This window comes from Petaurus breviceps, unplaced genomic scaffold (genome assembly GCF_028583685.1).
Source record: "Petaurus breviceps papuanus isolate PSGF00001 unplaced genomic scaffold, PetGlider_PUasm1.0 37, whole genome shotgun sequence".
Classification (NCBI taxonomy): domain Eukaryota; kingdom Metazoa; phylum Chordata; class Mammalia; order Diprotodontia; family Petauridae; genus Petaurus; species Petaurus breviceps.
The window spans coordinates 57,590,051-57,615,505 of record NW_027186296.1 but is presented as its reverse complement, the minus strand read 5'-3'; the positions used below and the strand labels follow the sequence as shown (position 1 = coordinate 57,615,505).

General features: G+C 35.0%; 1 protein-coding gene across 3 annotated transcripts in view; it reads left to right on the top strand.

Moving 5' to 3' along the window:
• Positions 1–25,455, top strand: part of MCTP2 (multiple C2 and transmembrane domain containing 2) — a 268,641-nt gene that overhangs the window by 225,832 nt on the left and 17,354 nt on the right. For all 3 annotated transcript variants that reach the window (XM_069098511.1, XM_069098512.1, XM_069098510.1), the window contains 2 exons: positions 4,325–4,447; positions 9,251–9,292. In XM_069098511.1, the coding sequence (XP_068954612.1) occupies positions 4,325–4,447; positions 9,251–9,292 (165 nt within the window). The remainder of the gene's footprint in view (positions 1–4,324; positions 4,448–9,250; positions 9,293–25,455) is intronic.

Below are 25,455 nucleotides of genomic sequence, written 5' to 3'. Positions count from 1 at the left end.
TCTCTCTCTCTCTCTCTCTCTCTCTCTCTCTCTCTCTCTCTCTCTCTTTCTCTCTCTCTCTCTTTCACACACACACACACACAAAACTGGTAACATTTTAACTCATAGGAGTGAGTTGTGATGACAGTTTGTCATTGCTGGATCCAATACAGTCATAAAATTATCTTGTTAGAGAGGAAAGATCAAAACTGATATAAAGCTAGAAGAAAGAATATAAAAGAGAAAATATACTTAATTTAGTTGAATTAATTAAATTGAGAGATTGGTAGCAGCTTTCCCTAAGTTTATGAATACTAGAAATATTTGTTGAGAGAAAATATATGGTATTTCTGTCAACCCATGGAAAAGTTGCACATGCTTCTGACCACCTCCCAAAATAGTGATATCTTATAGGACTTGGGAGCTATGTGGCTCTTTTTTTTTAGTCAGAGTGATCCTTGAGTATTGCCAAGACTGAGAGGGGAATGAGATGCCTGAGTACAACTTTAACCTAAATTTTGCCTGTAATGAAATTGTTGTCTTTGTTTACTGAGAAAATGTTAACTTAGGACTGATTCAGACTTTTACAGAAATGGACTCTCATGAGGAGAAGGCAAGCATTTTGAGAAATTTAGGAATGTGAGGTCAAGACCGAAATGAATAAAGCAAAGGAATATGCTAATGATCTCTATGAAGAGATGCTGGGATACAGAACTAAAAAAAAAAAAATAGAAATGCCCGTGGGAGATTTAGAAACTCGACCATCTAGACTTGGAAGCACAACTGCCATCATCATAGAGATGATCAAATCAGGAAAAGCAAAAATGCCATCAGTGAGGTCTTCAGGCCAATGCAAGGCTTTGAAGCATTGAGCCAAAGGGAAAGAACTAGACAATTTCCTCTATCATTAAACTAACTGATTTTAAAAAGTTATTAATAATGGAAATGAGTAATAGCTGAAGGATAAGGCCATCAAAACTGGTGATAACCTTTTCTTTAAAAAGTTAGCAGATTGTATCAGTTGCCTAGAAGAAGTTTGCCTTACTGGATAGAGAGTTGGCCTCTAAGCCAGGAAGATCTGGGTTCAAGTTCTGCCCCTGGTACATACTGGTTTTAAGCAAGAATACCCATTATCATGACTATTATTCAATATTGTACTAGAAATGCAAGCTATTGCACCAAGAGAAGAAAAATGAATTGAAAGAATAATAAAAGGCAATGAGAAACTAAACTATCACTCTCCGAAGCTGACATGATGGCCATTTGGAGAATGGAGAGAATGGAGAATGTATGACCCTGGGGATATCACTTGACATCTTCATGCTCTAGGCTCTTTAATGTTTTTAAATTAAATGCTCTTTAATCTCATAAACCACGGAGAAGATGCTAACTCACACTGGTGAAGAAAGTTTCCTAATCCGGGACTTACCTATGCCAATAAAATCATAGGTCTAATCTTTACTCTATCCCTGTCTTATAAGAGTTACCAGAAGAAGGTGTCCAAAAAAGCTGGAAACATTTGACTTAAATTACTAATGAAGGAAGATGACAGCAAAGAAACTTATTGGTTTACAATATGAATTAATTTTGTAAAATCTTATGGAGAAGGGTGGTGGGACATGAAATGTAACATTTAATCAAAAAACAAAAATAAGCAGTTTGGAAGGCAAAATCAATTTAACAAAGCCTTGGTAAGATACATCCTGAGGAATTTTAGGGATGAACCAGGACAGCAAAGGGACAAAAGATAGAAAAGACATGTGGAGGGTTTTTGAATGAACCCTCTTCATCATCCATAGTCACATAATTTGGACTCTAGCATAGCAGTCCAATAGGAAATGCAAGAAAGTATAGGAAAATTGGCTTGAGATGAAATATATAGAGAAGAGGTGAGTATTTGAGTTTACATGATATTGAGGACAGACATTAAGGGAGCAATTATCAAAGTTACTGTAAAGGAAAAGAAGCTACTCAAAGCATGGCCTTTTTTTTTCCTTAATGGAATGAACCCTATGATTTCATAGATACAGGAAACTCCCAGAGGGGAAACTCTCTTAATCTTTTCATAGAGCTTGGACACACACCAGAGAGGTAGAATTTGCACTCAGGTCTTCCTGACTCCAGGGCTGCTCTCTGTTCATCATTACACTGTCATCAAATTGGATATGATCTGACTGTTCTTGTCATTGTCATTTAAACAAGTAAGCTCACAGAAGCAATTTTCAAAGGGTTAGGGACGAAGGTGACAAATGTTTTGTTTTGTTTTTCTTACCATAGCAGCTCCTGGGAATATGTATGTGTGTATATGGGTGTGTGTGTGTGTGTGTGTGTGTGTGTGTATGTGTGTATGTATGAGTGTATTTGTGTTTGTATGAGTGTTTCAGGACTGGGGTAAAGAGGGTAGAAATGAGAGCCTGATCTAATTCCAATAGATAAAATTCATTGATATTAAGATGTTATAAGTATAGTCAAGAGTCACTGCACTCAAACGTCATCTCAAGCTTTGCAAAGAACACAGTGATTGTATGATAGCAAAGATACAGTCTACTGTGGGATTTCATTTGTGAAAACCTGTGTCTTCCCTGATAATGCTTTCAAGGATGTCCTTGATGCTTGTGTAGATTATTCTCATTAAAATTATATAGAAATAGGAAAATAAGGAGAGATAGATAGTTGGACAGACACATAAATACTTTTAGGTGCATATATGTATATATATACATATTTAGGAATATGTGTGCGCATGTATATATATGTACATATAATATGTATATGTGTGTATGAACATATAATTTCCCATTTCTATACAATTTTATGAGAATAATGTACATAAGCATCAAGGTCATTCTTGAAGATATTAAGTATGTGTATGTACATATGCAAATATAGATATATATATGCGTGTATATATTATATTTATATATATACACATTTCCCATTTCTATACAGTTTTATAAAAACAATTTACAAAAGCATCAAGGACATCCTTGAGAATATTATAAGGAAAAAGACACATTTTCATAAATAATAACCCACAATTTACTATATCTTTCCTATCATACAAACCTTATATCCTTTCCAAAGCCTAAATGGTATTTGAATACAGAGATTCTTGACTGCACTCATAATGTCTAACAGCATTAATTGTTATCTACTGAATCAAATCATATCCCTATTTCTACCCTCTTTACCTCAAGTTATAGCTATGTCTGTCTATCTATCTATCTATCTATCCCCATAAGTACATGCATATCTCATGTGTATATGTACATATACATATATACACACTCATATGTGTGTATATATATGTATATAAACATGTATACATACACACATTTCTATGAGCTGCTATGGTGAGAGGAGAAAAAAAATCCATCACCTTTCACCCTAGCTCTTTGAAAATAGCCTTTGTGATCTTAATTCAGATGATCATATTCAGGTTTTCTTGTTTGAAAGGACCTGCTAGATTTTGTGTACTACAAACATTTTAAAGAAACCCTATGGTAATCTGCTTCCTCATCTTCATCGTCTCTCATATTTATACAGCGCCTTAAGATTTTCAAAGTACTTTATTTGATTCTTACAACTAACCCTGGAAGGTAGAAGCTATTATTCCTCTTTAATAGATGAGGAAACTGAGGAAAACAGATTAAGTGACTTGCCAAGGATCATACAGCTTCCCAGTATCTGAGGCCATATTTGAACTTTGGAAGATTCCTAACTCCTGGTCCAGAATTCTATTAGTAGTACCACCTACTAATGGGGTAGGGGGCAGGGGGCCAGGGGTGGGGATGATACAGTCTTTTCTTGATGACTTTAGTGAATTCAGGTTCCTAAATGTCTACTTTTTAGTCTGGGAATATCCTCCAAAGAATAATTTCTGTTTTGGTTTCTTATCACCCCATTTTCCTGATTGACAATGCTATTAGCTAATCAGAGGACCTTGTACATCAAGCAAGCAAGAAAAGAAAGGGAAACAAGGAAGAGAAGGAGGAGGGAGGGAGGAAAAGGAATGAAGGAGGGAAGGGAAAAAAGAAACAAAATAAAACAAAAAAATAGTTACCTTAACATCTCAAGTGTAGTTTAGTGGATGGGACTTCTAAAACTGAATGATATCCTGATTAGTTGATTGTTTATTCTTATAACTTCTTCCCCTCTTAGTGGGTCAAAACTCTTTTCAGCCGCCTTTTTGTTTTTATTTTGTGTCATACTACCTTCTTATTATTTTAAATAGTAATGGTTTTAGACTTAATTTTTAAAAAAGAAACTTGGTATTCAATGACACGATGACAGATCCCAGTTCTCTTGCTCCTGTTTTCTCACGTGGTCTCACTTTTCCCCTCAGGTGTTTCTGGTCACTGTCTGGAATTTTGACCTGTACATGATCCCTCTGGGTTTATTGCTGCTCTTTGTTTATAATTTCATCAGACCCATGAAAGGAAAGGTCAGCAGTGTCCAAGAAAGCCAGGTAAGCCAAGCTCCCCATCAGCTTTGACATTTGAGTAAAGAATAATTTGTTGGTTTAAAAACATAATCCAACTTTGTTTTATTTTAGACATATTTAACAATATTGCCTTTTAGTTTCACAGAGGCTATCATTTTATTTGTATATAGCAGATCCTCTTTTCCCTAAGGCATGTCAATGACTTGGCCTTCTGGTATGTATCTTTCACACTCTAGAAGACATTGTAATGTTATATATGTAGAAAGAATATACATATTTATGGTATACAACTCTCTTCAATTCCCTTTCTAAGCAAGTTACCAAAATCTGACTTCATTAGAAAGGGTTTCTAATATCTTTTGTATGATTAAATCTAGGTCCCATATAAGATATTTGATAGACTTGGCTTTGTGACTAATTTTCATACTATTTTATTAGGATGAGATTTATATCAAGAATAATATCCTTTGGGATGCAATAAATTGATTACATAAGGTATATGTGGTATAGTGTAAAATAATCTTGAGTCAAGAGACCAGAATTTGATTCCCAGATCCACCATTTGCTAACTGAGGACAAGTCCCTTAACCTGTCTGAGTTTCAGATTCCTCATCTATAAAATGGGGTGAATATTTGCCTTGTATGCCTTACATAACTGTGAACTTAATGAACTATACATATTTTACACTGGTAGGTTCTTATTATGATTGTAAGGAGGACAAACCTGGCATATTTGGTGGAAGCACAGTGGAATCAACACAAATTGGCAACAGATTCAATAGGAAGGGCAAGAAAGGAGCAATCCAGGAAGACTCTGCATTTGTGACCCTAGGGACTAGGAGAATAGAGCAGGTTCAAGGAGGAAAATAATGAATTCCATTTTGAAAATGTTGAATTGGAGCTGCTCGTAGAAATGTCTAGAATGGAGTTGAAAGTGAAAGACTGCAGTTTAAATGAGAAATTAGAGCTAATCATATAGATTTTAAAGTCATCTGCACAGAAGTGATCATTGAACTCCCAGGAGCTGATACAATGACCAAAGAAGACCATCTAAAGAGAAGAACTGATGGCAGAGCGTTGAGGGACAAATACACTTGGTGTGTTTATGTGTGTGAAGAGTGGTGGGTGGATAATTACCCAAAAAAGGTGACTAAGAAGGTTTAACCACACGGGCAAGAAGATAACCAAGAGAGAACAGAGCCTCAGAAGCCAAGGAAGACATGAATATCCAGGAGAGATGATGGATAGTGTAAGAAGTCATTAAATAGTCAAGGAGGACAAGGGTAAAGACCATTATGTTAGTAGTAAATCAGTTCTGGGAAAGGTATCTAAGATGATTACTCTAGAGCACAAGACTTAGAGGAACATGAAGGAAAGTTTCTGAGCCCATAGAATAAAAGGAGAATTAATTTATTATTATCCCCTACCTTTCAAGTTCCTTTGAAATAGGAGGGTGGCATCAGTGGTGGTTCATTTGCAATATATTCCTTCTCCAAACACTGTTGGACTGGGGATGGAAATGAACTTGAAGGGTCAATAGATCCCTTTTTGATTGATTGAGCAATGAGTCCTAAGGCAGATGACTAAGATTTGGAAGACACACAACCATGCTGTACAGAGAACTGTACATTTAATTGAAGAAGTTTGGTTTGGAGAAGATTTTGGAGTAAAATGATCACAGTCTCAAGTATCTAAAAAACAAAGAAGAGTAATCAAACACACTACATTTTATCACAAGTTATAGAAGTAGAAACAATAGATGGCAGTTGTATAAAAGCAGGTTTCATATTAACGAAAGCTAAATAACCCTTCCTCAGGGATGTTAGGTATGGGTTTTAATTCTGGTCTGTTTGGGATGACTTTGGAAATCCCTTCTTATTAAGATATTGTGATAAATGTATTAAGTTATATACTTTCCATAACATCCCTGAGATGGGATAAGATGACTTTTAGAATCCTTTCCAACTCTAAGATTCTGTGATCTCTTATATAAATGTGTGTGTGTTCATGTATCTCCCTCACTGTTGCATCCTAAGGAGCATAGCACCCTTCCATCTCCTCTGCAGCTGAACCTCCTTTGTGTTTTCTTCCCTATTAAAATAAAATGGATGAACATTTTTCTGTTTGTGGCCCCAGTACGTAACACAGTGCTCCACACCTAAGAAATGCTCAAAAATGTGTTTTTATTTATTTATTCATTTCAATACAAGTAGCTTAGGAAATGTTGTTGTGATGATGTATGAAATGATTTTTTCCATAGAATATATCATTTTGCGCTACTTCACATTTGATATAATTCCCTCTCTACAGCAAGCAGCACTATTATATAAAGACTATTGAGTGGTTTGGTTTGGTTTTGATTTTTACTTTTTCAATAATATATAAATTATAAAATGACAAAATAATATATACATTTTTTGTTTTGCTTGCGATCTGTGATTTCATTTGTATGGAGAATATGCAATATGAAAATTTCCTCCTGATGTGGAGAAAGAATTAGTCTATAATTCAGTCATAGATGATGATACACTGAAATAGTGTTAAATTTATAGTCAGAGGACCTAGGTTCCAATTCTGGTCCTATACCTTACTTGTGTGCTCTCAGTGAAGTCATTTCACTTCTTTTACCCTTATTTTCTTCATTTGTAAGAGGGGTGAATGGATTAGATAACTTTTAGGGTCCCTTCCAAAATCTATGACCCTGTGACTTGCCCATAGTCATATACTTAATTAAGTATGACATAAGATTGAACCCGGGTCTTTATCTACTAAATCTCTCTGTCTTTCAATAGCATAGCTTTTTTTTTCTTTTTTCTTTTTGTTAAATATTGGAAATAAAACTTTTTTGGTAAAATGTGCCAAATAAATTGAGTCATTTATAAAGAGTAAGAAAAATACTTCTATCTGGAAAAATACCCAGGATGTAAGGCTCACCAAATTCTAAATCTGGAAATTTTTTTCCTAAGGTGAACTTGAGATCCAGTAGTTAGTGACATAATAACTTTTCACATTTTTTAAACTTAAATGGTAAAATACGTACTTCTAAAGTTTTGAGGGCGATATGAATCATTTAAACCAAGTTATTCCCAACCCCTAGTCAGAGATGAGGTTTTTTATTATTATTTTAAAGACCTCATTTGCTTTCATGAAATACTGCCTGCTGACAGTGCTGAGCACTTTATTTCCTTTCATCTGAAGATCTCTGAATGTCATACAGGCTGCTAGTGAATACTCATCATATTCTGTGAAGTCAATCAGGAGGGAAGCATGTGAAATTCAAGGATAATCAAGTCTTTGGTACCAAATTCCAGCCAATGTTAGTTGACATTATGTTATCAGTAAAGTCCACTCCAGTAAATTCAAGGAGGCACCCCTTTAATCTTACTGTTCTAAAACTCTTTTCATAACAGAGCAGAGAGAAATTGATTCTCTGTCCTGTACTACTAACTAGGAAGCATGAGGAAGATTTTAGCACTTAAAACAAACCCCACTTTTTAGTATCCAGCATTCCTTTCAAAGAGCTATCAGGTGTTAAGAACTAACTACACATAGATGTGTATAAGCTCTCCACACTTTTAGTGATATGGTTTGAATCTGCCTATTAAATAAAAAATTTTTTAAACTAAACTGAACAGACCTATTAGTTGGACAGCTGTTCTAGCACCACCTGAATGAGAGCCAAGTGCCCTCAAGTTCAGATCATTGCTTCATCTTTTAATCCAATCACCTGTCACCACAGAAACCAAAGCAAAATTATAATGCCATAGAGAAATGTGTATCTTATTCTTGAGATTGATTATATTCATACTGTTATATTTTCTACTGTCTAATCTTTCAACAGTATATGAAAGGAAAAGAACTCATTGTAACAATGAGCCTGGAATAAACAAAGTATGGAGTCCTCAGCCTTAATATGCCAACTGGTTCATTAGTCAGACTAAGAACAAAATGGTTTACAGACAGTAGACCTTGGCAATGAATCTGAAAGCCTGTTGCCTTCAAACTATGGGTACAATTCTAACAGATATATTTATACTTTACAATTTTATGTAGATTATGAGACAATCAATTACCTACTGTGTGTCAGCCACAATACTGCAGAGAATACAAAGAAAATCATGAAACTGACCTCTTCTTCAAGATTACTTTTTAATATGAAGATAAATGTACCTATATAAGTATTTACAGAATATATGTAAAAATGAATATATTAGAATATAAATATATAATATGTTACACATATATATTCTAATGTCTATTAGAATATAGATAGCATGTAAAATAAATAAAATGACTACAAGTTAATTTTGAGAGGGAGGGCAAAAAACTGGGGACAACCAGAGAAATTTCATGTAGAAAGTAGTGAATGAGTTGAGTTTTGAATGTAAGCGCCCATTCTAAGAGGGAGAAGTAAAGAAAGAAAATATCCCAGCCATGGGGGACACTCAATGCAAAGGTAGATTGCAGATAGAATATTATATGTGAAGAACAGCAAATAGGCCAGTATACCTAGTGTGCAGATTATGTGGAAAGAAGTAAAGAGAAAAAGAACTTTAAAAGGTAGGGAAGGATCAGGTTGTGAAAAACCATAAATGCCATGCTGAGGAAAATATATTGGATCTGCGGTAATAGAGATTCCTCCCGAGTTTACTGAGTAAAAGGAATAAGAGGAGGTAGCATAATGTTTACAATTTCTTGAACTTTGAAATAATGAATGGTACTTAAATTTTGAGAGATATTTTAAAAATATATGGAATATTTTAATGTATGTTTTGAATGTAGTTGTCAGTAGGATATGATTAAGAATGAATTGTGCTTTTCTTTCAGGAAACCACAGATGTAGATGATGACTATGATGAAGATGATAAGGTGAGTGTGTCTAAAGGAGGTCTGCACAACTTGCAGCCCTGAGGCTACTTACAGCGTGCCCCTTATGGCCCTCAGGAGGCTTGCAGCATGCCAAATGATTTCCTCTACATTCAAAAGGATGTTTTCCTCTGGTGAGTCCAAGGACCATAAGCATCCCTCCAAGGGCTGCAAGTTGTACATGACTGGTCTAAAGTCAGATATCTGTGAGGAAGCTAGTTTGGAGAGCACAGTAATGTCTAGTCTGTGGTTATTTTTAAAAGACAAATGTGAGAGAGGTAAAACATGATGAGATGGTAAAATAACATAAAAGGATGTCTGTACAAAGCATTTTTAAGTGAAGCAACCTGAGGTGTGCCTTTTATTTCTTGGAGAAAAGACACTATGTAATCACAAAAATAATTAAAGTATAATAGCTCTTACTTTGGGATGATATTTTCACTCTGTTGGTCTGGTCACCAAATGTGTGAGTCTGTCACTTCCCCAGCTGTTGCTGGCACCATTTTCATCTGGATATCCAAGTATGTCTGCCCATTTTCCTCTCAAGGGAGATCCTCTTGAACCTGCTGCTTTATTGTCATTAGACTTTCAGGCAAAACCTTATGGAATAAAATGAAGAAATTGAAGTGCCAAATTAGACATCATTTTTTTAATGTACCTCCCTCCTTCCTAGAAACATGTAGAGATTTGAAACTAGGATAGGTTGAATCTAAGAGACTTGATGACTAAATGAGGGAGAAGGAGGAAAATAGCAGAGCAAGGCATTGGGGGTTTGGAAGAAAAATAGTTAAAGCTCAGCACTGAGGAGGACAATGCCCAGAATTAGCTTTTAAGTCAAAGGCTATGACTACATCAAACTAAAAGCTCAATAAGGTGAAAAATGTCCTCTTATCAAAACTTTCTATCTATACACATAGTAGGTACTCAATATTTATTTTATTTGTATGTTATATTGATTTGATATATGTTATATTTTATATAAATTATATTTATACTATTTTGTATTAATTAAGTTAAAGCAAATTACATTACATGACAAAGCTTCAAATTTAAAAGTAGTATTCTGTTATTTTTGGCCATCTTGACTTCTGGATAAGCAAGGATTATAGATAGAGTTCATGGTTAACATCTCAGTGTCACAACCACAATAAGAAAGCTGTTTAAGATCCAAGTTAGCTCCCTGGTATTAGACCCTCCCCAAAAGGTAAACAACAATCATCTTGTCAGGAATTACCAAACACATATAAATAAATCAATAAGAGATAATCAATCTGTTGATCATTGAATGTTGATTAATAGCATGAAAGATGCACTGTTAGAAAGAAATGAGTTGTATAAAACTTTATACCCTAATTATATTGATGAAAATACTATAAATTCATACTCTTAAGCCCATAGCCAGCTTTTTTTGTGGTACACAGAAAATGAGATGCCAAGAGGTTGTGTTTAGCCCTTTTATTTTCAGTCAATAAGTATCTTATGTAGGATTTGAACCCAGGCCTCCTATCTCCAATACCAGTACTCTTTCCCCTATGACAGGACACCTCTCTAATAATCTTGTTTGAGTGGAATCTTTGCCTTGGCCTTTAATTGAGGACTAAGGGTCTTTTTTGATATCAGCCATAGCAGCTTCAGAAAATGTTTTAGCAAAGCATTGCCCTCAAATATAAAATTTTTACTCTAATATCTATTTTCTCTGATACTGATAATTCCATGAACCTGAAATTCTTAAATGCTCCTCCATTATTACCAAGAGGTTTTGATAGTTAAAAAACAACTTTTCATTCTCCCAGTGTGCATTTCCTCACTTCCTTAAAAAGACAAACTATAACACTGACTTTGAAATGAATAAAAATTTGAAACTTTAAAATTCTTACGGCAATGAATGTATGTTTGTACACACATCTATACACATGTCATTACTTATACATTCTCCTAATCCACCAACCCTCTCATAGCAGCTGCCAAGGCTAAGATCATGATATAGTGTACAAGGTTCATGATGTGATGCACACATTTCTGTTTGCCATCATTAATGCTATGCATTAGGATATTTATTCAGGGCTTTTCTGGATTTTGTTGTATGTTAGACATAACAGACCCTGCTTCTGGGAATTGTAACCCACCCTCTAAGAGATGAACTGTTTACAAGTTCTAAATATACAGGCATTTAGTTCAAAAAACAGAAGAGCAAAAGAACTTTTTTCTACCTAAACTATCAACCTTGAAAATGACAACCTTTAATTGTCAGCTCTCCTCCCTACCAAATTCTTAGCCCCCTTGGCAGTCTCCTCAATGGATAAATACATGCGGAGATTTTGGCTGTCTTGGATGTACAGTCCAGACTATAGCGTGTCAGTGTTGGGGCCTACCATCCTTTTATCTTCTGGAATAGGAACAATTGTAAAATTACATCATAGCAGCTTTTTGTTCTTTTCATTACTTATGGTACCTGAATGTAATTATATTAGTAACCAAAATTTGGCTTAGCATAGTTGACTTTCTTTCTTCATCAGTTCTCTAAGACTTTTCAATGTAGCTAGTTTCCTGACTTTAAAAAAGTGAATTTTATAAACTAAACTTCAAAAATAGGATGCCCATTCTCCCTTATATCTAATGGTAAATATAAGAAATTTCTTGTTGCAAGTAGAATTCAGTAAGGACCTGGCAGAACAGATAATGGTAAGGTTCATCTGGTAGCAAAGAGATGACATTTTCTATTTGTGTTAGATTTAGCATGTGGAATCTTTCCGTATGGGCCTTATTTGTACGGATGGATTACAATGAAAATTGCATTAATTTTCTACACAGTAAAGGTCAGTAATTGAAACATGAACCAAGAGTTTATTGTGTAAAATGCTGTATCCCCATACTTAGGAAAGGTCACTCAAGACAATAATATCTTGTTTTCATTCCTGAAGGTATAAATAATTGCATTAGAGTTTCTCTCTTTTTCCAGCCCAACAATCACCGACATAGAAGATTTTCAGTGTTTACCATTAACTTCAGGAGGGAGGAATTATAAGGGCACAAGGAGAAAAATTAAGCAAAAATAACTTTTTATTGATGTTTGGGACAGAGGTTGGGTAGAGGGAAGTTAGAAGTACCTTGCCTACCTGGTGGTCAAAAGTCACAGTCACAGACTCCAGGTCTTCTACATCTTATTGAGAGGACTAAGATTTTCCATTACAGGTTCTCCTAAAGCACTACTGCCTGAATATAAATTATAAATAGAAGGAGGTACATCTCCTTTACTCTATTAAGAAATATTTTGTAATGAAAAATACAAATAAATATTAGTTATCTCATCTTTGACCAATTAGGTCATCATCTTCTATATTTAAATAGCTTAAATCAGTGATTTTTATAGTGTTTAAATTAGATTATCTTTTCCAAACACTTAATCCTCATAGCATTAATAGAGGCATAGCTTTTTTGGAGAGAGATACACATGATATGTGATGGAAATTGTCCTCTCTGAGAATTCAGGCTCACGACACTTTGAATTAGGTAGGCCAAGTCTAGAATGACTTAACTTGCTGCATTTTTACAAAGTAGAGGGAAGATGATCCATAGGGTTCTTATCAGGGAAAACCGTTGTTCTTGGAGGAAACTCTTTTTTTTCTTCCAAACTGATAGTGAGAGGATGGTTGGCTGAGTTTCTTTTTATTCCTTCCTTGGAAAATGCTCAACTCAGAACCATTTTTTTTATTAGTAATGTGCTTTTTTTTGTGGCCAGCTGGAAGGCAGTATTACTGTATGTTAAACAGTACTTGAAGATTGTTAAGTGTTACTTCCTATACTAGGAATTAAAAGGAAAGAACTTGGTTCAAAAATTGATTTTGAGTGATTAGTTGTTTGCTCATATATGTATGTGGGAGATATATAAAGGGTAAGAAAAAAGCCATCCACATGACATTTTGTAGCAGCCTGATTATGAATAATTGTCAAAGTAATAAAGTAAATGGTCATTTTGATTTAACTCCTTTTAATTTGATTTAATATGATTTTGGCTATGAATTGATTTAATTGCTAACATTTTTACCATGCCATCATAGTTTCAAGACTTTAATAGTAAAGTGGATCAGAGCCAATTCTTAATTATCAGTTTATTCATGTTGTGAATGAGAAGGGATTGCTTTCTCCATTTCCTGTAGGCATTTCATTGAGACATCAACTTCCTCAAATTTTCTTTTTTAAAAACACAACCCTTTTTTCTCATAAATTTTCAAAGCAGAATTTTGGCTTTTATTACCAATAAAGGTCATATTGGAAAATTTGTAGGACTTATACAAGACATATTTAAACCTGCTTTGAAATCAAGCCAGTTGCTCCAGGAAGTTTTGTTACTTTCTGGTTCTGGGGTATTCCAAATGTTTTACTGAGTCCTTTATACTGTTTTCAGGTAGTCCAAGTCACATTTGACACTTTTTGTGCTGAAGAGGGAAGCATGTGCTTCACAGTACTGTAATTTGGCTTTTGTGTAGAGGGCTTTTAAATGAGTGTTATATCCTCCTGTCAACTAAGGATAATTCTCCATTCAAAATGTAATAAAGGAGATTCACTGTAGTATTCATTGCAGAAAGAGCCCTACTCTTTGGGAGTGCTGTCTTGGATTTTATTACCAATTCTGCCACTTAACTAGGCCTAGTTTCCTAATCTGTAAAATTCAGGCCTTGGACTAGATGCTCTCTAAAGTTCTTTCCCACTCCAGTATTGAATAGTCTCATGAGTAGTCTGATTTTAGAATCACCTGTTCCTCTATGTATTTTCTTCCTGTGGCTTATTAGAATGGCAGCTATTGTTTATTATCTATTATCTATATGACAACACATGAAAATGAATTACTATCACTCCTGTGTGATGTGGAAATCAGTCTAATATTCCTAATGTGCCATTTTGTTATACAAAATTTGAAATAGGAGTTTTTGTTCACCTCTTATCAATAACAGCTACAACCCCCTAATAAACTTTAAAATCCTCAATTGGAAAGTAATTCTTTGAAATAATTTAGAAACAGATCTAATATATTAAGATTCTGAGGGAAATATAGTGTTGTTAGTGATTTGTATTGTCTGTTATATCACATACATAAAGGACCCAAAACACCTCAGAATCTCAGACTCTAAGGTTCTCTTTCAAAACAGAAACCCCTTTTTACATGCACTACTGAAAGAATTCTTTAGAAACATTAGCCCTGTTTAGCTTGCAATGACAATGTCATTCTGGGTTATCTGCCTCATATAAGCTTTTCATGAAAGTTTAAACTTGCCCGAAGGCTAGAAAAAGTTCCAAAAAAGATTTTTCTAAACTGTCCCAGGTTTTTCATTCATGAATTATCATTATTTTTCCATTTTTCGTTCTTCATTACTTTTACTGCTTGAGCCCTCTGGCTTGATACCAGATGAGTTTCCTGTTGCGTGCCAAAAAATGTGTTGATGAATACCAATTGTGTGAAAGTTACATGTGCAGTGTGTGAGTGCTTTATGTAATGTACAGGAAATTAGAACAGCATAAAACCACTTAGAATTGATATTGATTCAAAGCCTAAATTCTCAGTTGTGTTCATTTCCCTAACATTGAGTGTGATAGATACTACTTGAGTAGGAAGTATTCTATTAGAATTTAGAACATCTCCCCCACCCCTATTCTAATAACATACAAAGTGCTTTGATTTTTTTTTTTTTTAAGAATAAGCTTTCTCACAGGAAGGTAGTCATAAAGGCAATTCCTGGTACATTCAGATAGAAATCCTCAAAACAATTTCAGCTCATACTCTTGGTGACTTTTTAAAAACAGATAATGACTTTTCTCATGTTGAATATCACTTTAAAATATAATCAGTTTATCAATATTCAGTCATGTCAGGCTTAGAGAAACAAGTTACATTCTTTTGGCAAAACTAGATTTTTTTAGTCTGATTTATACTTAGAATAACGTATTCAACAAAGAACTTGAAGGTAGAGATTTGAATCTATTTTTGACAAAGTTGATGTGCACTATTTTGACAAACACTACTTAATTTTTAAACATGTAAAATATATTTTTCTCTGGCATAGTTAATCTTCAGCAATGTGTCCCTGTTTTTGCTCAGGCAATTAATGGAGAAATGAAGGGTTTTTTTTCTTAAATCAGACCATGCAGGAAAGATTTAAAGTAACATACTGATTGTATAATTAATTCTCAGTTGTAAATTCATTTTGATGGTGTTAATTCTCTCCCAGAGGCTCAAGACTAGTTTATTTCACCTACAGTGCTGTAATCATCTGAGAAATTAGTAAGAGAAAAGGCCTTGAAGAAAGATTGGACTGTTTATTAAAAAAAAATCAGTTGTGGCAGTTGGGGTTTGGGATTGGTGGAAAAAGGAATGTTATTATTTAGAAACAGGCAGAATATTCATTATTAATCTACCTAAACACTCCAGAACATACATTTTAAACCTTCAAAATCAATCTATTTAATGAATCATGTAGTTATTGTCTTAACGTCAAGTGATGGTAAAATGTCTTGAAAAGACCTTGGTTTCAGTTTATATTTTCCCAAAGAACAATGGAAAAGGAAACGCAGGTATCTTTAAGTAAGAAGTTAAGTGTTTATGTCATATATGCACAGTTTATCAAATTTCCTAGGACCACAGGAGCCCAGTTTTTCTTGACAATCCATGGTGAAATAGAAAATAATTTGATATGAGTTCTAGAACTCAAAATTCCACCCTTTTAATTCTTGTGACATATGACAGGTTTGATCACTTGATAACTTCTCCCTTTATATAACTTTTAAAAAACCTATGTAAATATTATTTATATTAATCATGCACTATATATTAATTATTCCTCTATGGTATAGATTTGTGTGTGCCATTATTTTAAAACTCCTAAAAATGAGATGGTGACATTTCTTCTTTTTCTTTCTAAAATATAAGAATTTAACATAATTATATATTCCTTATCTCATATTATCTAGTTTATCTACTTACTCATGTCATTGTGTTTCTCTCTTTTCCTGCATATTCTATGTTACATATTGAAAATATCAACTTTACTTTTTGGTGCTAGGTATAAAAAAGTAGGCATCTGTGATTGCTATTATGTCTTTCTGAATGAATCAGTGTTACTTTTCTTGGAGGCTTAGTAGCTGCAGCAGATGTAATGTTGTCTTTGCTAAACTGTGTTATCACCACATTTCGTAGTTCAATTTGAAATGTGTAAATAAAGCCAGCATGATATAGATAGAACTGCCAGATGATCTTTCTTACAGCTCAGGGCAGCATGAGTAGGCTTGTCCTAGAAGATCATTTTTCTAAAAATTATGTTATCTCCAGTTTTCTGTAAGTTAGATAAGGGTATTTACTCTGGCACAAGTGAGTCGCTGTACTCTGTTGGATGCTGGTACTGATGACTTATTCAGTATGTAAATCATAAAATTGTAGATTCCTATATAATTTTTGCCTTTACCTAGTTTTTCCCTTGACAAGCCATGCCCATCCCACATCACTATCATTCTTTATGCCAATAAGTGAAAATGCAAGTAGATATCTGCAACTAAATGTTTTCATAGTTCTTCCACAAATGCAAAGGATCTCAGAATCCTAAAAATGGAGGTAAAATGGACAGAGAAGTCATCAAAACCATTTTTACAGAGAAGGAAACTGAGGCCTGGAGAGATTAAGTGACTTGTCTAGGGTCACACATCTGGTAAATGAGCCAGTATTTGAAGCTAGGTCTTGCTGAGTCCAAGTCTAATGTTTCTGCCACTTCACTATGCTGTCTCTCAAATTCATGCTTCTTTAAGACATATGCAAGTGATAGAATACCTAAGATCATGCAGTCCATTGAAAAAGAAAGGAGGCAGAGTGGGCAGAAATAATTTTAGTGCAAAAAAAAAAGTGTAATCAGTCAATGAATTGAATGCCTGAATTGTGTTAAGGAATTGTGTTAACCTTTGTGAAATAAAAATATGAAATATAGTTTCTCTCCCCAAAAAGGGGTTATAATTCCTTTGAAAGGGGGGAGAAAGATAACCTATATGGAATAATTAGAGATTATGATGATATATAGTATTAAACAGCATAGTAAATGAAATACGGACAGAGAACAAAACATATATACTTATGTCCTATGTATTATAATTATCTGTATCCATGATTTATATGCCTACTAGACTGTAAGCTTCATAAAGACAAGGACTGAATATTTTCTGTATCTTCATCTTATTTCTATATACTCTAGCCTTAGCACAAAGCTCTGCCCCAATAGACATTGAATAAATGTTTGTTCCATGAATGATGTGCTATTTGCACAGTCAATCAACATTTACTCTCTGACATGATCGCAAAAAGATGTGAAAGAACTTGAGAGAACACTGTAGGCTGGGTTTACTGGCCAAGCTTCACAAAAAGACATGAGATGAGTTGGGCCTCAAAAGACAGGTAGGTTGTGGAAACACTTCAACAAGTTACTATAAATCCTCTTTGAAACAAAACAACAACAATAAAACAAAGAAACAAAAAACAATCCTCATGACTTCATGCATTGAGACCAGCTAGGGACAGAAAGGAAGACTATTTCCTCCAACTGGGATATTATATGATACTTACAAAACACTGATTACCACACAAAACCATTGTCTTTTCTACTGGGTGGTTGGTTCAGAGGTAAAGTGAGTGGTGTGCATACGAAGGTTTTGTCCCATTGGAATATCGCATTCAGTAAATGTTCCTTAAGTACTTAATATGTACAAGATACTTTATTAGGTACTAAAGAGAAACTGATATGGGGGGGAGCAGAAGTGAAGGGGTATGTGTTCAGAAATGCATGTACACAAAGAACTCTGACATGTACCTGAGTGGAATAGGTGCAAAGGAAAATGTGCAGGTAAAGTACTGTGAGAAATTTGAGGCTAAAAGACTCATTTCCAGTTGGGAGGTCAGAAAAGTTCTCTTGGAAGAAGCTGAAATTGAGTGGACCTTGAAACACTTTAGCAGATGAGGATTTCCAGACATGGGGAATAGCATGAGCAAAGACACAGGGATGAAATAAGACAGGCTAAGAATAGAAGATGGAGACTATTATTCTAGTTTGAGTGGTATATAGTGCGTGTGAAAAGATGCCATAGAAGATAGAACTAGAAAGTTTGGCTCTAGGCCGACTGTAGAAAGCCTTGGATCAAGTAAGAAATAGGGAGCCCATGAAATCTTTGCACAGACTTGATCATAATAGTGAATTGGGAACCCAGTGCATGGGTTATACCTCCTGACAGAGGTGATATAGAATGATAATTATTTTATGAACATGGAAAATGTGTGGGTTTGTTTTGTTTTAGTATACTTATTAATTAAAAGGATTGTGGTTTTCTTTTTCCTTTTTTTTTTCTAATGAGCAGATATTGGGGATTTGGGGGATAGAGGACCTAGCAATACTGTTTCCAGAAAAAGAAAAAAAAATAAAAGATGATCAATGAAGTATTTTTAAATGAACACAAAAAGTAGAAGAAAATTTGGAAGAAAAACACAGAGAAGCACATCCATTGAAAGTAACATGATGAATTAGAAGAAAACGCAGATAAACAGGACTTAATCTATAATAATAAAAAATTGACTATTTTTAAAAAGTTGAAAGTGATGTGTTGAATCTGTTATATGCTTTTATTAAAGCAACTGTACACAATAGAGATTCATGGTTTCACATATTTTCATTTTCTGTTCTATTTTGTAAATGGAAATTTTATGAAGCGGGCCAGAGGGAATTGTTAAGTTCAAAATAAAAGTTACTGGGTTTTTTTTTTAAGATTAATGTAAAGTATGTATTTGAGATGATAGATTGGTGCAAGAAATCCAGTTAGGAAACTGTTACAGTAATATAGACCAAGAAAAGCTGGGGAAGGAGGGGGAGAGGAGAGGACCTAAAGAAGACCTTTTGCACCGGGACCTACTAGGAGTACAGTTGCAAGACTTCAGAGGAAGAGTCAATTAAGCTTAGCGACTAATTGGACTGTGGGGTAAGGCAGAGAGGAGTCAAAGAGAATTCTGAAGTTGCCAGCCAGAGCTGCTGAGTGGCAGAAATAGATAAGTTAGGAAGAAGTTCAAGGGAAAAGATATACTCTTGTTTTAGACATGGTATGTTCTGAGATGCCCCACAGTGTGGGTCAAGCATTTAGCTGGAGATACCCAGCAGATAAGTGGAAATATGAGGCTAGAGCTCTGGGGAGAGGTTGGAAGTAGAGTTTTATTTGGGACATAAATGCACAGCATTTTTGAAGCCATTGATGAAGTTGCCTAAGGAAAATCTGTGGAGCTGATAGCTAATTTTTAATAATAGCTAACATTTATTTGTTGCTTACTACATGCCAGGCACTGTTCTAAGCACTTTGTAATTATCTCATTTGATTCTCAAAAGAATCCTGGAACATAGGTGCTATTATTATCTTCATTTTACCTTTGAGGAAACTAGGAAAATATGGGTTAAGTGATTTGCTAAGGGTCACACAGCTTGTAAGTATTGGAGGTCAGATTTGAAATCAAGTCTTCCTGACTCCAGGCCCAGCTCTATCCACTGGGCCACCTACCTGTCCCTTGTTTCTTTTCTGAGTGAGAAGAAAAGAGGATTTAAAGACAATATCTTGAGAGCCACCCATGCTTAACGTTATATGATATTTCATTTTTCATGCCCTAACCCCAAGTAATTATCCCAGCACTTTTCCAAATGGCTACAAAATCCTCTTAACGAGATGTGTTTGTTACTTGTATGGACATAAACACTTCCAACAATTAATTTTTCACCCCAATTTGAATGCCAAACTAGTTTTACTGCAGAATCTATAAGAAGAGGATGCAGGAAAAGTGAGTGGTTTATTTTTTCACTCGAGGGAAAACATAGGAGAGACTCAGTCTCTTGTGCATGCTGATAAACATTACTAGACCAAATTTATGTGGTAAGGCTATTTTTTTTTGGCCTCATCTTTGATATAGAATTACTCAAAGGCCAAGCTAGTTAGAAAGTAAGATGACTTTTATAAGTGTAATTTCTCATTTTTTTTTTGCTAACTTAATTTTCTTTTTGATAACAAGAAACCAACTGGATGTTTGGCTTCTGGGGGTTGGGAGAAATTGCTACATTAAAAAGGGAAAAATTTATGAAATTGAACCGGGTGGAAATTTTAGTCATTGCTCAAGAAATTGTTTTGACCTAAACTGTAGGCTGTTAGAAAGGGGAAACAACGTCTGCTCTTTGTATCAAATTCCCAAATGTTCTCAAATGTCCCTTTATACACATGAACCCTTATGTAGCAAACATAGATGGGTTTTCATGATTGTGTTCAGTTAATATATGTTTTTGGATTGCTGAGCATGAATTAGGTCAGAGAGACAGCATAACTAATTATCAAATACAAGATGCTGAAAGACTTGGGAGTTATAAAAGAAAGGGAAACAAAGAATTTAAAAACCAGACTGAAAAATATAAAATTGTCAAAGCTGTTAGAGTAGTACAAAGAAGGAAATAATGAGCTTGACTTCTCACATAAAGTTTGAGAAAGTAGTAGAAGCAAATAAAAATTGGAATTATCATGGTATTGCTGGGAAATACAGCATATTCCTACCCAGGGAAGGCAGAAGTGAAGCATGGTCATGAGTCTCTGACTCCTTCTTCAAACCCTTTGCCCACATATCCAAGCTATGAACTGGGACATAGAGAATATATATATATATATATACATATATATATGTATATATATATATATATATTAACAATATATTTCATAGCAATGATAAACTTCTCTTAAACTATGATGGTACCTTTGTCAGAAGCTACATAGATACAGTAGCTCTCCACTACATCTGGGTCTGAAATGGGATAAAGTTGAGGAGATTAGCTCTTCTGTGTTCTGAATACCATCCTGGTCTCAAAATTCAAAATTCAGATCAACTTCAGATTGATATAATTCAATTGTGGCTTCCAAATTTCAGTTTGGAAGAAAAAATATTTTAGAAAGAGTATTGTTTAGGGGCGGCTTGGTGGTACAGTGAGTAGAGCACTGGCCCTGGAGTCAGGAGGACCTGAGTTCAAATCCGGCCTCAGACACTTAACACAAAAACTAGCCATGTGACCTTGGGCAAGTCACTTAACCCAAATTGCCCTCCAAAAAGCAAAAAAAAAATGAGTACTGTTTGGTCCTGTATTATGGATATTGTGCCTAGTGACCATGATAACACATATGCAATAGTTACTTTATAAAACACTGCCTAGAATGTGTTAGAATGTATGGCCTTTGTGGGGCAAGGATATATCAGCATAATATAATAAAAAAAAACATTGGATTTGCAGTTAGAGCACCTGGATTTAAATCCAAGTTCTGTCATTTATTATTTATGTGATTTTTTAAAAACTCACTTTTCTGGCACTCAGTTTCCTCATCCATAAAATATAGGGTTGAATTAGCTGGCATTTAAAGTTCCTCCCAGATCTAAATCTATGGTTCTATGGTTATTAGAATGCAAGACAAATTTTGCTTCTAGCTATGTATAATGGTTGCTATTTTGGAACTTTGTCCCCTTCCCAATCATCTGACTAATTTTTAAAATGTTAATTGCAAACACTTATTATTTGTAAATACAACTAACTCATTCAGTGATTTATCAATAGGTATTTTATGAGTAAAACAATATTTATACCATTAGCAAAATTCCATTCAGTTTGAAAAAAAAATGGAAGATTAGTGGGATAGACACCACATTGCTTTAGATTCTATATAGCAGAGATCAACTCTTAAGCTTCCTTATATGGATTATCCATTTTTGTCGATCATAAAATCCTTGAATTAAAAGATGGCTCAGATATCATAAAGTCTAATCACTATTATTATGAATTATCCATGGTAATGTTTTCATCTCTTGTTGGTTTTCTACAGCTGTCTACCATATTTCTGGGCAGTGACTGATCTGGGAGTCCAAACGACTTTAATATTAAACACAAAATTTAGAAGACAGTGAGATACAGTGAAAAGAATGCTAGGACTGGAATCAGAGGCCCTGGGTTCAAATGCTACCATTGATGTGACCAAATGCTACCAGTGTGACCATAGTCATCCCCTCTGGGTCTCCCTGTCATTTTTTTTAATTTTATGTTTATTTTTGGTTTACAACATTCATTTCCACAAGATTTTGAGTTACAAATTTTCTCACCATCTTTCCCCTACCCAGCACCCCAAAACAGCACTCCCACTGAATATTCCCTGCCCCAATCTGCTCTCTCCTATATCCTCTCTTATCACCCCTCAACTTTCCTGTAGGGCAAGATGAATCTCCTTAGCCCAGTGCCTGTATATCTTATTTCCCAGTTACATGTAATAATAATAATAATAATGATATATTTTTTAAAACATTTGATTTGAAAATTTTGAATTCCACATTCTTTCCCTTCTTCCCTCATAATCCACCCTTACTGGGAAGATGAGTAATTCAGTATAGGTTGTACATGTGTAGTTATGGAAAACATTTCCATAATGAATATGTTGTGAAAGACTGACTATATTTCCCTCGATCCTATTCTGCCCCCAACTTGTTCTATTTTCTACTTTGACCCTGTCCCTTTTCAAAGGTGTGTGCTTCTAACTTCGCCCCTCCCCCAATCTCCCCTAGCTTCTATGGTCTCTCCTCTTATCCCCTTTACCCCTACTTTACTATAGTGTAAGATACCCAATTTAGTGTTTATGTTATTCCCTCCTTAAGCCAAATTCAGTGAGAGTAAGGTTAACCCATTCCCTTTTGCCTTCCTGTTCTTCCTCTCCATTGTAACAGTTTTCCCTTGCCTCTTTTATATGAGATAATTTACCCTATTCTGTCTCTCCCTATCTCCTTTCATTATATTCCTCTCTCACCTCCTAATTTTATTTTTTAAATATCATCCTTTCCTATTCAAATGATACTGTGCCCTCTGTCTATGTATACTTGTACACATATATACACACACTTATATATGTATTCATGCACACATATACCCTACCATATAGACATATATGTATGTATACATATATATATATATATACACATTTATATTACCTTCAACTATCCAAATACTGAGAAAAGTTTCTTAAATTACAATTATCACTTTTCAATGTAATAATATAAATAGTTCAACTTTGATGAGTTCCTTATGATTTCTTTTCCCTGTTTACCTTCTCATGCTTCCCTTGCTTCTTATATTTGAATGTCATATTTTCTACTCAACTCTGGTTTTTTCCTCAAGACTGCTTGAAAGTCCTCTATTTCATTGAATAACCATATTTTCCCCTGAAACGTGATACTCAGTTTTGCTGGGTAGGTGATTCTTGGTTTTAATCCCAGCTCCTTTGACCTCTATAATATCGTATTGCAAGTCCTTTGATCCTTTAATGTAGAAGCTGCTAGGTCTTGGGTTATCTTGATTGTGTTTCAACAAGATTCAAATTGTTTCTTCTTGGCTACTTGTGATATTTTCTCCTTGATCTGGGAACCCTGGAACCTGGCTATAATATTCCTAGGACTTTTCTTTTGGGGATCTTTTTCAAGAGATAATTGCTGAATTCTTTCAACTTCTATTTTGTCTCCTAGTTCTAAAATATTAGGGCAGTTTTCCTTGAGAATTTCTTGAATGATGATTTCTAAGTTCTTTTTTTGATCATGGCTTTCAGGCAGACCAATAAGTTTTAAATGATCTCTTCTGGATCTATTTTTTCCAGGTCAGTGGTTTTTGCAATGAGATATTTCATATTGCCTTCTATTTTTTTTTTTCATTTGTTTGGATCTGTTTAATAGAATCTTGATTTCTCATAAAATCATTAGCTTCCATTACTCCAATCTAATTCTGAAGGAATTTATTCTCTACAGTGAGCTTTTGAGATTCTTTTTCCATCTGGCAAATTCGGCTTTTTAAGACATTCTTCTCCTCATTGGCTTTTTGGCCATCTTTTGCCATTTGAATTACTCTATTTTTTAAGGTGTTATTTTCTTCAGTCAGTTTGTTTTGATGATTTTCTTGCATCTTTCTCGTTTCTATTTCCAGTTCTTCCTCCACTACTCTTTTTGGCAATCTTTTACCATTTGAATTAATCTATTTTTTAAGATGTTATTTTCTTCAGTCAGGTTATTGAATCTTTTTTCATGATTTTCTTACATCATTCTCATTTCTGTTCCCAATTTTTCCTCCACTTCTCTTGCTTGATTTTCAAAATCCTTCTTGAGCTCCTCCATGGCCTGTAACCAATTCATATTTTTCTTGTAAGCTTTTGGTACAGGAGTCCTGACTTTGTTGTCTTCCTCCAATTCCATGCTTTGATCCGTTTTGTCCCCAAAAAAGGAATCTAAGGTTTGATTACTGTTTTTGCTTTGCTTCCTTTGCTTGCTCATGTGGCCACTCAATTACTTGACTTTTGAGCATTTTGCTACAGTAGAACTCTGCTTTCAGAGAGAAGAGGTTTGTTCCAAATTGCTGGGGTTTTTGCAGCTGCCAGAACTATTAGTTGGGTGCCCTCTCTGCAGGCCCCACAAGCTCTGGCATCTTGTCACAAACCCCAGGACCTCTACCTAGGACAGCGATCTAGATCCAAGCAGGTTAAAGCAAAAGTGATTACCCTCTGAATGGTCACATGGTCACCCTATGATCTGCAGGCCAGGAGCTTTGAAGCAGCCACACTGTGCCTCTGCCACTTCTTGCCCTGGGGGCAGGGGCCGGACCACGCCTCTGCCCTCCCTGCCCCCCCAACCCCAGTTCCAACAGAGTTCCACACTGACCTTTTATTTTGTCTTTGGCATTTATGGGTTGATAATTCTGGAAACTGCCACAGCTGCTAGTAATTCACTCTCCTGAAATTTGTTCCAGCTGCTACTGGTCGGGGAGCCCTGAGGCTAAAACCATGGGCTCATGTGGAGCTGAGCTTGGCTCCCAGCATGTTGTGATGGACCCTTCCTGTAAGCCTGCCAGGCTGCCTTCAGTGGGAGATTTCTTCCTTCCTTCCTTCCTTCCTTCCTTCCTTCCTTCCTTCCTTCCTTCCTTCCTTCCTTCCTTCCTTCCTTCCTTTTCTTCCTTCCTTTCTTCCTTCCTTTCTTCCTTCCTTTCTTCCTTCCTTCCTTTCTTTCTTCCTTCCTTTCTTCCTTCCTTTCTTTCTTTCTTTCTTTCTTTCTTTCTTTCTTTCTT